Source organism: Pongo abelii, chromosome 1, assembly GCF_028885655.2.
Source record: "Pongo abelii isolate AG06213 chromosome 1, NHGRI_mPonAbe1-v2.0_pri, whole genome shotgun sequence".
Taxonomy (NCBI): Eukaryota; Metazoa; Chordata; class Mammalia; order Primates; family Hominidae; genus Pongo; species Pongo abelii.
The window spans coordinates 158,822,872-158,837,455 of record NC_071985.2 but is presented as its reverse complement, the minus strand read 5'-3'; the positions used below and the strand labels follow the sequence as shown (position 1 = coordinate 158,837,455).

Genomic DNA, 14,584 nt, shown 5'->3' with positions numbered 1-14,584 from the left:
AATAAACTTGGTCCTTCATGGTTTCCTTGAGCAACTACAAGGAAGGACTTCCTATATCCTAACTTTCTGTAACATGATGAAAATAAAATCCTTCTTTAGATGGATTTCTATTACATGTAAACAAAATACAATACTGGCTGATAGCACTGGTTTCTTGCCCATATCACTCTGATCTTTAAAAAGTTACATATATACAACAATCAAAATATAAATATATATCCTTCTATGATATGATTTTAGATAACTAAGCACTTAAAATTTGTAAAGTTACTTTGATTTCGTATAGCAAAGAAGAACCCATGCTTCCTCGTTTTTTTCTGACTTAAAAAATAAAGGTTAGAAATCATTTTATGTCACAATTAGGATAAAATCCTTCTGGATATTTTTATTGTGTTATAAGGCACAAGCTTTAATTACACTATTAGATTTGTCTCTTTTCAAATGAGCATATGCTTCTTTAATTTCTACATTCAAGCTCTCCTTGAATGTAGAATACCAACTATATAAAATAATCGTGTGAACTCTTACAAGGCTCATTATTTTTCTGTTTTCATAATATTCTTATACTCATTAATAAGTGCAATGTTCTAAAACACATATTTCAAACATTACTAAATAATTATCTGCATAGGTTCATATTTATTCCTTCTCAAGAGTTATTTTTGTTGCTGTAAATTAAATAAAATACAAAACATTTCAATGATCAAAGAATAATCAAAAGAACCTTGCTTAGTGGAAGTAATGAACACAAATTTATAGGTAGCCTCAAAAATTGTTATTCAAACAGATTTCTTTAAATCTTCACAACTCATAAAAATCATGTCAGCATTTGGTATGCCTATATCTCTTTAAGTCTTACTCCATTTGTGTTGCCGTCCATTTATACTTCTTCACAATGATTTTCTCCAATTATTTCCTCATTTATGATATTTTCAGTCTCTTTCTCTTTCTAATCAAAACTCATTTATCCTCAGTTTATAAATATGGTAAGTTATAAATCTGGTAAGTTAAAGTGAAGTAAGTACCACTTCACTTTGATAAATCTTTCATAAATTCTATTTCCTATAGTTAAAGCTTTATTTTTCTTCTGTCCAAAATATTCTCAGTAAAGGTTCTATACTCGGCAATTATATATAACCCATTGCAATTTCATGTCCAACAACTGCAAGCTATTGAAATTCTGAAGATGCGACATCCTCTTTACCATCAAAAATTCTTCCAATATGCTTTTTTCTTTTCTATTTAACTTTTTTTTTACTCTTACCTGCTGAGATCAATTATCCTTTATCTTCATTGGTTACACTGCTTTCTACCCACAAAATGAGACCGTGCCCAAGGTTGTGTCCTTAGTTTTCAGCCTTTATTGATCCCTGTATTTACCTGAGAGAAGTAGGCTTTAACTATGACCCCAAGCAAATACTCCTGAATTTACACTCAAGTCCAGAACACTATTTCTGAATTTTTGTTTTTCATTTCCAATGTCTAGTTAATATTTCTTCTTTAATATCCTGCCTCAAATAAGTATGACCAAACTTATCTTTTTACCAAAAGTCTTTAAGTGCTGCCATTTCTGTTAAATAAGTTCTTTTCTGTCCCAGTTATCCAGCTTCAAAATAGTAGAGGAGTATTTCCACACTTATTCTTCTCCTCTTTCCACATTCAGTGTGAAAAGTACACTCAAATCTCTGCACTGTCTGTCATTTGTGATGCAATGTTGACTGTAGACTTGTTGAAATCCCAGCTCATGACTCATTTTCTGTCCAATATTGGGTAAGTTCCTAAACCTCACTATGCTTCATTTTCTCCTGTAAAATAAGACTAATACTTTTCCACATCCAAGGAAACAATGAGGAATAAATATTTTTCAAAAAGACCTTCCCCATCCATCCTAGCTAATGTAGCCCAAATCTCTACCCCTTTCAGTCTGTGTTAATGCCTTACTTTCTTTTCTGTAGCAATTAACACTAGCTTACATTTTATGGTTGTTTTGTTTTATTTTTATTTTCAGATGTGTCTATTCTCTGTGCCTTTCCCTTGGACTTAATGAGGACAAGAATTTTGTCAGTATTATTTACCACTGAATCTCCAAGTCCCAGACAGTCCTTTTCATATATTAGGTACTCAGTATATACTTGGTGAAAGAATGAAGAAATAAAATGTATAAAGTGCCTACCACAATGGCATTCACTGAATATGTGTCTGTCCTCTACACTGTGTTCTTTCTTCTTTATTACTGGTATCTGCCTATATCAATCCTAATCACATCATTTTGAACCTATAGTAATTGATCCCCTTGCCCTCATTTGGCTTCTATCCTCCATTAATCTGCTAGCTAAATGTTGGGTTGATCACCTTTTAAAAACCTTGTCAATACCATTTATTCATAGAGCACTTACTATGAGGGACCTACCCTAATTTTCCTACTCAAATAATTTCAATTAATCTTCATTATATTCATCAAGTCTAAGCTCTTTAGCAGGTCATCCAAGTTCTTTCTTAATGCCCACTGCCCAACTTTCCATTACTTCCTTAAATGAATCTCAGTCACTTTGATTATCCTTAAAAGGGTCATGCATGTTGCCACCTTTGATTATGCCATACTACACAACTGAAGTACCTAAGTGAAATTATTTATTTATGGCCCAGGTTAAGATATCAGACTTAAATACTACCTTGTTTTTTATATTTTTAACTATTAGTACAAAATTATTACCAAAATCCTAAATTTTTAAAACTATTACAAAATCAGTACTATACCCCTAATTAAAAAAATTATATGCAGTAATAAAATTCTTCCAACTTTGTAATTTTCAGTTTTTCCATGCATAATCACTGTTCAATGTTTATATATTCTTTTAGATATACTCACTGTTCAAAATGATGTTCTATTCTTCCTCAAAATTTCTACACATATATGTGACTTCACATATCTTTAGAACATATTATAAACATTTCCTGCAACTTACATTGTTACTATATCTTGTACCTAATTTAACCCCCTCTTTTGAACTCTTAAATGATTTGTTCCAATATTCATTCACGTGTTATAAAGAATATTTCCTTATGTTTTTGTAAATCCACTTAAGTAGTCTGTATCCATTAACTAGGTATCAACTTTTCACAATCACTTCTTCTAACATTTTATAAATCAACAGATAATGATGGTTTTATCTTGTTAAATAACCAAATTAATTGTGTAAGAATTAAATATTTTATTTTCTAATAATAATCTAAGTCGTCCTTTAACACTCTTAAAAAACATTAAGTATTTCCCAATGGAGTCTTTCATATACCAAATCCTGAATAAATTAGAGATTTACTTTCAATTTAAAAAACAAAAATTTGTTTCTCTACAATTTGATCATTTCAGGCTTTTTTTTATGTAGCTGGCATACAAACTTTTATAAAGTTTCAGATAGAAAGACATTACAAATATATTCACTGGTTTATATTATTTTATATAAATGATGCAAAACTATTAAAAAGTTTACATAATTTAGATATAGAACTCAGAAGCTAAAATTTTCCTTTTATACATTTAATTAAAATGAAACCCTAAAGAAGCCAATTACCTTTCTCAAAGCTGGGCAGAAATTAAGGAAAAGTCGATGGTTACATGCTTTGAATCTTTCAGGAAGATGCCAGTTCTGAATTATTTCTTCATCAGAAATCACATGATGATCCAGTGCTTTGAGAGGCCATATACTGTTAACAAGAACATGTCTATATCCTTTTTTAAGGCTTACTGGACAATCAAACATAGTGAGGGCAATGAGGGTTGGACAGGCAGATAATACACATATATTCTTTAACTTTGCAAACCCATTGTCATGAAGATAGAGTAGTTTTAGGTTCTTCAATCCATTCCAAAATTTGGTATTTGGTAGACTCTTTATCTGAAATATTATTAAAAATCTTTTAAATTCCAAAATTACTTTTTTCGAATAGCACAGAAAATGGTAAAATATTACACATATAAAATTCAATATTCCCCAAATAGCAAGTTTCTAATTAATAAGCAAACAGAGTATTTATAATTATCCAATGATGGCCAGTTGAAAACCATAATACACTGGGCATCTGAGACAATTTATTATTATTAGCGTAGCAAAATGCATAACCATACTTTTTTGTTCAACGAAAATTTCTTTGTAATAGGTTGACTCTTTAAACTTTTCTAAAATACTTTCCTTACCTAACGAAAATTAAGGAATCATGAGGCATTCTTAATCCAGGCTATAGATTTAAGAAGTGAAACATACCAGATTACACACTATTTATGTATTTTCATTTACATCAAAGTGTCTGTATTTATATACATCTTACATGCTTTCAATTTATTGTTAAATTTTTGTTTATATTTTAGACAAAAGACCATCTTGAAGAAATACTGTGGATAGGAAACATAAGTACTTATTATAAAACTGAAATTTCATTTATATGCAAATATCTGAAATGGCTATTGCTTACCTGATTTCCATGGAGATCAAGTTTGATTAATTTTATACAACTTTGAAGTGGATGAATATCTGTAATAAAATTGTTTGAGAAGATGCATACTCTAAGAGAGATGCAAGACTGCAAATTTTCCATAGACTTTAAATGAAGGCCATTGAACTTCACAAAAACAAAATCTTTTTGACCTTCTCTTATGTTTTCATTATAGTGACTCCATTCTTCATGACTGGTTAGCTCTTCTGTGATTGTTCCATGAAACATCTAGGAAAGATAAGAAAGTGCTTTGATTTTTTTTTCCACTTTCAAAAATTTACCTGAAAACAAAGAAAATTTTGCCAAGAGATAGTGCAAGTAAAAAGTGTTATTAAAGTTAAAATTTAAAAAAACTAATTCTTATAGAACTTTCTATCCCAAAATACCTTAAATATCTAACATTTCAATAACAGCTAATCAGAATGTTATCACTGCCCTCACCAGTGAACGAACTAATTAGCAAGAGGAAGACAAAATTCCATTTTCATAGAATATTTAAAAAATTCAGTGAAGAAGCTGAGATAAAATCATCCCTTCTAGACAAGACAACTAACAACAAACAAACGAAACCATACTTTATATAACTCGTATGATAATTTTTGTTAAAATATACTGTTAAAGAAATACACTGAATAATAAACAAGTCAGGAGAGTGATAATCTTTGTGAAAGAGGCTGAACAATGCAGCCAGATAAAATAAAGGTTCTATACAGGCCTTCAAATGTTATCAACAATATTTGTGTCTTAAAGAGAAAATTTGTTGTCACAATATTTACATTCAATTTAATTAGGAAATTAGGCTCAGAATTCTAATAGCTTTAAATTTTGACTACTTAAATTTATCTAAAATGTTTGGATAAATGGTTTTTAATATAATTTTATACAGTATTTCTCATATATGTGAATTTTCACTTATTAAGAGTAATTTCAGCTTTCATAAAAGGTAGTCAGTGATAGGTGAGAAGAGAACATACAAGCTCAAGTGGTCTATTTGGAAGTATGTTTTAAGATCAACATTCCCCAATGGAAGAATCGATTTCTACGATGTGCAGATGAACTAAATCAGTGTGATTCAAATGAGAATAAATGTGAAAATCCAGATACACTCTTGTACTCTTTCAAGACACTGGTTACTTTATATATCATAACCAAGGCCTAAAACTAGAATCCTCCAGCTCTAAGTGTCAATGAATTAACTAGAAGGCAGATTCATGGGCCCCATCTCATATCTACTGTATCAGAATTTCTGGGCTAAGGGCATAGGAATAATGTTAACAGGTGATCGATGAACACCTTATGAAAGATTAGCCTCAACTACAAGTAAACCAGTCTTAAAAATATAGAGTCAGATATGGAATAGACAGATATAAATAAGCCTTTACAAATTAAACTCATGAAGCTCTATTGGTGCTGGGATGTAGGATAATATCCACATTGCATCCATCATTTGGACATCCAAAATAGAAAAGATATAAGTCTTTCCTCATTTAAAGAAAGCTTAAATTTAAGGCTCCTCCAAGTCTTTAGAAAAATAACTCATTTTTTAAAGTACTGAATAACATTCCATTGCATGGATGCACTATGGTTTGGTTTATTTATCCAATCACCTATTGAAAATGTCTTGGCTGCTTCCAACTTTACACAATTATGAATAAAAGTGCTATAAAAATTTATGTGCAGGTTTTTGTGTGGATATGTTTTCAACTTACTTGGATAAATACCAAGGAGTTCATTTGCTGAATCAAATAATATATTTCATTTTGTTAAAAACTGCTACTGTCTTCCAATGTGGTTGTACCATTTGGACTCCCACCAGCAATGAATGAGAGATTTTATTGCTCCACAACCACACCAGTATAGAATGTTGTCAATGTTTTGATTTTGGTCATTTTAATAGGTGAATAATGGTATCTCATTGTTTTAATTTGCAATTCCCTAATGATATATGATGTTGAGCATCTTTCATACGCTTATTAGCCACATGTATATCTTCCTTGGTGAGGTATCTGTTCAGATCTTTTGTCCATTATATTTTGATTGTGGTATTGTGTTATTGTTGAGTTTGAGTTCTTTGTATTATTTCAGATATCAATTCTTTGTCAGATATGTGTTTTCCAAAGATTTTTTTTCCCATTCTGTGGCTTGCCTTTTCATTTTCTTAATTTTCATTTCTTTTTTAGCTCACAAATGCATAAAAAGTCCTTGAAAGGGCCGGGCGCGGTGGCTCATGCCTGTAATCCCAGCACTTTGGGAGGCTGAGGCTGGCGGATCACCAGGTCAGGAGATTGAGACCATCCTGGCTAACACGGTGAAACCCCGTCTCTACTAAAAATACAAAAAATTAGCCGGGCGTGGTGGCGGGCGCCTGTGGTCCCAGCTACTCAGGAGACTGAGGCAGGAGAATGGCGTGAACCCAGGAGGTGGAGCTTGCAGTGAGCGGAGATCGCGCCACTGCACTCCAGCCTGGGCGACAGAGCAAGACTATGTCTCAAAAAAAAAAAAAAAGTCCTTGAAAAACCAACACCCATCAACATGGAACCTCAGAGATCTCATTTCTTCACATAATGCTAAAGGTGGCTTTATACTGTTAATCATGGCATTAGTACACAAATTATATGTATGTACACAAAATTATATATATAATTATATTTAATATATAGCTATATAAATATATATAAGTATTTTTATTTCAAAGGATTTATTTCTCACATTGATTATTCCATCTCTAACAGTCTCTTTTGAAATTTCTTTATGAAGATATTATCTTCTTCCTGGAATTTATTTTCAGGGATTCTCAACAGTGCTATTAATCAAATATAGTTAGTAATGTCTATAGATTCATCCACCAGGAATAATTGTTTATTTTAAACCTTCTGCATTAATACTATCTATATGTCATTTGAACATGCCAATGAACTACTAATGGTATTATTCCAAAGTGGAGTTTTTTCTGTTTTCCTTACTGATCTCAGATATACTAGATAATTTTCCAAAATGAGAGGTTCTACACTTATGTGAGATATTCAAATTTTAGCTATTAGATGAATAACCTTGTTAGTAGCTTTGTGACATTAACAAATACTGTTGTAATGAACCTCATAAAATAACATTGTCCCCTCCCACCAAAATTCTTAAATATGTTCAAATATTTTTCTACATAAAATTTGTAATATATAATAAGGGAATTGGTTTGATTGGCACTCTTGCCTCACTTGAAAACTTCTTGTAAATAATACATGGAGTTTGAGGAAGAAATGAAATATTGGTTCACACAAATCCAAATTTGGGATAATGCTCACGATATTACTTAATTCAATGCCTTTTTTTTCCATTTTGTACAACAGTCTACTTTTCAGTTTCAATCAAAAAGATGTCTATTAGAAAAAAATTGTAAGAATTAAGTACTAGTGTAATTAAGGATATATTAAATTCAAATTTGAGATCTTTTTGATATTACTTAATACAATGTCTTTTCCCCCATTTTGTTCAACTGCCTGCTTTTTAGCTTTAATCAATGACTATTATAAGCAAAAAAAAAAAAAAAAAAATCACTAATCATTAGGGAAATGTAAATTAAAACCTTACTCCTGCAAGAATGGCCATAATTAAAAAGTCAAAAAACAATAGATGCTGTCGTGGATGTGGTGAAAAGGGAGTACTGCTGGTGGGAATGTAAACTAGTATAATCACTATGGAAAACAGCATGGAAATTCCTTAAGGAACTAAAGGTAGAACTACCATTTGATCCAGCAATCCCACTACTGGGTATCTATCCAAAGGAAAAGAATTCATTATATAAAAAAGACACATGCACATACATGTTTATAGCAGCGCAACTCACAATTGCAAAGATATGGTACAAACCTAAGTACCCATCAACTAATTAGTGGATTAAAAAATGTGAGAGAGATATATATAGATATATATAGATAGATATATAGGTATATGTTTATATACACACACACACACACACACCATGGAATACCACTCAGCCACAAAAAGGAAAAAAACAATGTCTTCTGCAGCAACTTGGATGGAGCCCAGAAGGCTATTACTCAAAGTGAAGTAACTCAGGAATGGAAACCAAATATCATAAGTTCTCACATATAAGTGTGAGCTAAGCTGTGAAGATGCAAAGGCCTAAGAATGATATAATGTACTTTGAGGACCCAAGGGTGAAGGTTGGGAGGGTCACGAGGTATAGAAGACTACATACTGGGTACAGTGTACACTGCTTGGGTGACAGGTACACTCATATCTCAGAAATCATCACTAAAGAACCTATCCATGTAACAAAATAGCACCTGTACCCCAACAACTATTGAAATAAAAATTAAAAAACAACAAAAAAAGTCAAAAAATAACAGATGCTGGTGAAGTTGTAGAGAAAAAGGAACGCTTATACATTGTTGGTGGGAGTGTAAATTAGTTCAACCATTGTGGAAGGCAGTGTGGCAATTTCCCAAAGACCTAAAAACAGAAATAACATTTGACCCAGCAATCCCATTACTGGGTATATACCTAAAGCAATAACAATTGTTCTATTATAAAGGCACATATACGTATGTTCACTGCACCACTATTCACAATAGCAAAGACATGGAATCAACCTAAATACCCATAAATGGTAGACTGGATAAAGAAAATGTGGTACATTTACACCATGGAATACTATACAACCATAAAAAGAATGAGATCATGTCCTTTACAGGAACACGGATAAAGCTGGAGGATATTATCCTTAGCAAAAAAATGCAGGGATAGAAAACCAAATACTGCATTTTCTCCCTTATATGTGGAAGCTAAATGATGAAAACACATGGACACATAAAGGGGAACAACACACTGGGGCCTACTGGAGGGAGGAGAGTGGGAGGAGGGAGAGGATTAAGAAAAATAACTAATGGGCACTAGGCTTAACACTTGGGTAACTAAATCAATTGTACAACAAACTACCCTGAAACAAGTTTACCTATGTAACAAACCTGTACATCTATCCCTGAACTTAAAGCAAAAATTTAAAAAATCCAAACTATTAAGAACCCTGGCTTCTTAGTTAATGAAATGTGCTAACCTGCTATCTTATGATGTCACATTTCTCTCTCAGTGTAACCTTCTTTGGCAAATTATTGTCTAGTCATTATTTAGACTCTGATTCCATCCCCACGTCCCCAATTTAGTGATTACATATTTATATATGTTATTATTTAATGACCCTGTTTTCCACTAGATTATATGTACCCTGTGAACAGAAAACTTGTTTTATGGTTAGGTAGTTTTTCAAATTTTTCCATAGGACCTGAACTAGAATTGACTCAGGTTTCAATAAATGTCTCTTTCATACACATGTCTGTCTTTTCCTTTCCTCAGAGAAATAGCAAACTATGGGGAAGGAACCTTTAAAAGACTTCTAAGTACAAATGACAAAGTCTCTCCCATTTCGGTAGAAATCTATTGTAAATTCCTTTATTTTTAATTCTGCACAGCCAATAATCTCTTGCAAAACAACAAAAAAGGTTTATTTTTCAATTATTTATGTAGTGTAACAAATCACTCCAAAATTTATTGGCTTAAAATAACCATCATTTTGTTACTCTGAAGATTCTGTGTGTTGATTCAGTTGAAGTAAGCAGTTCTCCAACTGACAGTGGCTGAAGCATCAGTCAGTTCACTCCTCCAGTGAACTGCTGGAAGGTTAGGTTCAGCTGGAATGCTGAGATGAACCAGTCTTTCTTTCCATACTGTCTCAGGACCTCTCTATCTTGACCTGTCCTCTCCATGTCATCTATCCATGTGTGTCTGAAATAGGGTAGCCAGACTTTCTACATGCTTAAGGGCTCCCAAAGCATAAAAGCAGAACCTGTCCAAACTTCCTAAGGCTTAGGTTCAACTGAAGCATCTCCTCAGCCACATTCTACTGGTTACGACAAGTTCATTTTATTTTTCAAGCACCCTATAAACTAAGTACAGAAAAAGGAAATGAAATATAAGTTGTTCTAAGATTGGTGATCTCAAGTAAGTTATGTATCCTGTGCCTCAGTTTCCTTATCTGTAAAAAGAAGATAATAATAACAGCCCATAGAATTGTTATGAGGACGAAATGAGTCGACGTAAAGGGTTTAGAACAGTGTTTGGCACTTAATGATATGGTTGGGCTGCGTCCCCACCCAAATCTCATCTTAATTGTAGCTCCCATAATTTCCACTTGCTGTGGGAGAGACCCAGTGGGAGATAATTGAATGAAGGTGGCAGTTTTCTCCATACCGTTCTTGTGGTACTGAATAAGTCTCATGAGAGCTGATGGTTTTAGAAGGGGAAATCCCTTTTTCTTGGTTCTTATTCTCTCTTGTCTGCTGCCATGTAAGATGTGACTTCCACCTTCTACCATGATTCTGAGGCCTCCCCAGCCACATGGAACTGTAAGTCCACTAAGCCTCTTTTTCTTTATAAATTACCCAGTGTTGAGTATGTCTTTATCAGCAGCATGAAAACAGACTAATACAGTAAGCACTACAAAATTAATTGAATGCCTACTTCCATTAACAATTCAAGATAAAATATATGCTTCAAAAAGTGTATCAAGGGACCTGCAGTTTCCAGTATGGCTATGTAAGGAGCTTGGAGTAGTCACTCCATCCTAACAACACATTAAAAAGCTGAACAAACTAAAAATCAACAACTCTTCTTAGCTACACAAAGTAAGGTCATAGGGTAAACTGCTGACCCCAGAATTGGAGCAACAGACAGGCAGTACAGAAACTCATCAGGAACAGACCCACAGATGTCAGGGATGTTGGAAATATCAGACTGGGAATTGAAAACAACTAGGATTAATATGCTAATGGCTCTAATAGAAAAAGTAGGCAACATACAAGAACAGATGGATAATGTAGGTAGAGAGACAGATATTCTAAGAAAGAATAAAAAAGAAATGGTAGAGACCAAAAACATTGTAACAGAAATGAAGAATACCTTTGAAAGGCTCATTAGTAGACTGGACATGACTGATAAAAGAATCTCTGACTTTGAGGATATGTCAACAAAAACATTCAAAACTAAAAACCAAAGAGAAAAAAAAAGACTGAAAAAAAAGCATAATATTCCAGAAGTGTGAGACTTCTAAAGGTGTAACATACGTGTAATAAAAATGCCAAAAAAGGAAAAATAGAAAGGAATAAAAGCAGTATTTCAAACAATAATGAATGAGAATTTACTCTAACATCGGACACTAAGCCACAGATTCAAGAAACAGAGAACATCATGTAGGATAAATGTAAGAAAATAAAAAAAACAACCTCACACCTAGACATTTAATATACAAACTTCAGAAAATCAAAGGTAAAAAAAAAAATCTTGGAAAAAGCCAAAGAATTTTTTTAAAATCTTACTTATAAAGGATCACAGATAATAACGACATTTGACTTATCAGAAACCATGCAGGCAGAAGATAATGGAGTGAAATATTTAAAGTGTTAAGAGAAAAAAAACTCACCAACCTAGAATTTTTAAGGAGAAACCCCTTTCACTTGGTTCTCATTCTCTCTTGTCTGCCGCCATGTAAGATATGCCTTCCACCTTCTGTCATGATTCTGAGGCCTCCCCAGCCACATGGAACTGTGAGTCCACTAAACCTCTTTTTCTTTATAAATTACCCAGTGTTGAGCGTCTTTATCAGCAGCATGAAAACAGACTAACACAGTAAGCTCTACAAAATTAATTGAATGCCTAGTTCCATTAACAATTCAAGATAAAATATATGCTTCAAAAACTATATCAAGGACACTGTATTGTGCAAAATTATTCTTTAAAAGTGAAAAAGAAATAAATTCTGTTAGATAAATACTGAAGTAATTTGTTGTTGGTAGACCTGCCTTGGAAGAAATGTTAAAAGAAGTTCTGAGAGAAGAGAAATGATATAGGTCAGATACTCATATCTATGTTAAGAAAGAGTGTTGGGAAAGGAACAAGTGAGGATAAAATAAAAATCTCTTATTTTTCTTATTCTTAGTTGAATAATTTGTCCAAAATCATAATAGCAACTAGTTTTAATTCATCCAACAACAGCAGAATATACATTCTTTTCAAGCTCACATGGAGCATTCACTCACCAAGACAGACCACATTCTGGGCCATAAAACATACCTTATCAAATTCAAAAGAACAGAAGCCATGCAACGTCTTCTCTCAGACCACAGTGGAATTAAACTAGATATCAATAACAGGAAAACAGCTGGAAAATTCCAAAATACTTGGGAGATTTGTAAACAACACACTTCTAAGTAACACATAGGTCAATAAAAATTTAAAGATATTTTGAACTAATAAAAATAAAATGTAAAATTTAGCAAAATGTGTGGGATATAGTAAAAGCAGTGCTTAAAAGGAAATTCATAGCACTGAATACATATATTAGAAAAGAGCAAAGATCTAAAATGAATCATATAAGCTGCCATTTCTAGAACTTGAAAAAGAGCAGCAAATTTAGTCCAAAGTAAATACAAGAAAAGTAACAAATATAGTAAGTTAGTTTTCAAGAAAATTGTAATTCTCAATTATATTCTCAAATATTCTGGGTGGAGGGGCATATTTATCATTATCTCATTCCAGAAGACTCCATAAAGATCTACAGTCTCTATAAAAAATAAATACTCTACTCAGATTATATGTAGGTTCTTCTGTAATACAAAGCATCTAACCATTAACCTGTAGTTCACATCTTTAGTGAAGAGTGGGGAGGTCTTTCCATATACTCTCTGTGGTTACTTTTACCATGCAATAATAAATATTACTCCAAAATGTATCCTTTCCTTATCTGTTAGGACATTCAGAGTTAATTTTTTTCCAACTTTTATTTTAGAATCAGGGAGTACATGTGCAGGTTTGTTACTAAAGTATATTGCATAATGCTGCAATTTGGAGTATGAATGAATTTGTCACCCAAGAAGTAAGCATAGCACCCAACAGGTAGTTTTTTTTCAGCCCTTACCTGTCAACCTCTCTCCCAATTCTTGTATTCCTCTCAAATACCAAATCTTATCCCAGGTGTCTAAAAACATATTTTTCAGTTCCTCTTAACTGATTTTTGTTTTATATGTATTCAATATTTTAAAATCTTCTCAACTGGTTTCTTTTTAGTTGATGTGATATGAACACTAAAATAATTTAGTCTTATAAGCAGTCTTCCCCATACACTATATTAATTTACATTCATTTTCTCTGTTAATATTCACCTCTGCCAACAATATGTATTTGCCAGTACATAAACAACCTTAATATTTTTAAAAATTACAAAACAGAACATAATAATACCTGGTTATTGCTATTAAAAGGAAAGATTAACATGATTAATAAATTACAGAAAAAAACTAGTATTCTATATTCAGAATATAATGTATGTGTCAGTTATTTATATTATTCAGCTACATATTCTGTCAAACTTTCCAATCATTATGGAAAAGTGGGGATTTTTCATATTTTGTTTTAACTACCACATGCAGCCTTTCAGTTTTGTTTCTCATTATTTATTTATATTGTACATCTGAAAACTGGAATAACTCAAATGACCAGGCCCCAGAGCATATCCCCTGAATCATATCATTGCAGCTATGGGCCCATATGATTCTATTGCCTACCAAGGGAAGCTAAAAACCACTACAATTGATATCTCCTCCTCTACCAAGTTAGAAGCCCCTTACCACTTGTTGCAAATTTAAAATATGCACATAGAGGAGGAATCTAGTCACTTTTGTTCATTTTAGACTTTGATAACTTTATAACTATTTTGTGAAATGTATATACACATTTGTAAATTATCAAGTTCAAATAATAATATAATGTTCAAAGGCAAATTAAGTATAGCAACACGTTACAGAAAGTATCAAGGCTCCAACTACAGTTTCAAAGAAATTCTGCAGTTAAAAATAAATCAGTACCATTATCAGTAAACCTTCCCTTAGTTTGTATCAACTAAAGTACTAATTTAAAAATTATCATACATTTTAATCACACTATATAAACCATGTCTATAAAATAAAATGCACATCAGTTATATCTCATCTTTACTCCCAACTTTGATGGCAAACCCATTAAGTGT

General features: G+C 32.4%; 2 protein-coding genes across 3 annotated transcripts in view; one reads left to right on the top strand and one right to left on the bottom strand.

The window, feature by feature from the left end:
* The window catches only part of FPGT (fucose-1-phosphate guanylyltransferase), a 43,402-nt gene that overhangs the window by 15,065 nt on the left and 13,753 nt on the right, over positions 1-14,584 (top strand). The window contains exon 2 of one of the 2 annotated variants that reach the window (XM_054535974.2): positions 2,009-2,117. The exons of the other annotated variant lie outside the window; for it this stretch is intronic. The gene's annotated coding sequence lies outside the window, so the exon portion shown is untranslated. The remainder of the gene's footprint in view (positions 1-2,008; positions 2,118-14,584) is intronic. 2 annotated transcript variants of the gene reach the window in all.
* LRRIQ3 (leucine rich repeats and IQ motif containing 3) overlaps positions 1-14,584 on the bottom strand; it is a 175,946-nt gene that overhangs the window by 156,623 nt on the left and 4,739 nt on the right. The window contains exons 2-3 of the mRNA XM_002810699.4: positions 4,471-4,719; positions 3,573-3,896 (exon numbers count right to left, since the gene is read on the bottom strand). Coding sequence (XP_002810745.2) covers positions 3,573-3,896; positions 4,471-4,719 — 573 coding nt within the window. The remainder of the gene's footprint in view (positions 1-3,572; positions 3,897-4,470; positions 4,720-14,584) is intronic.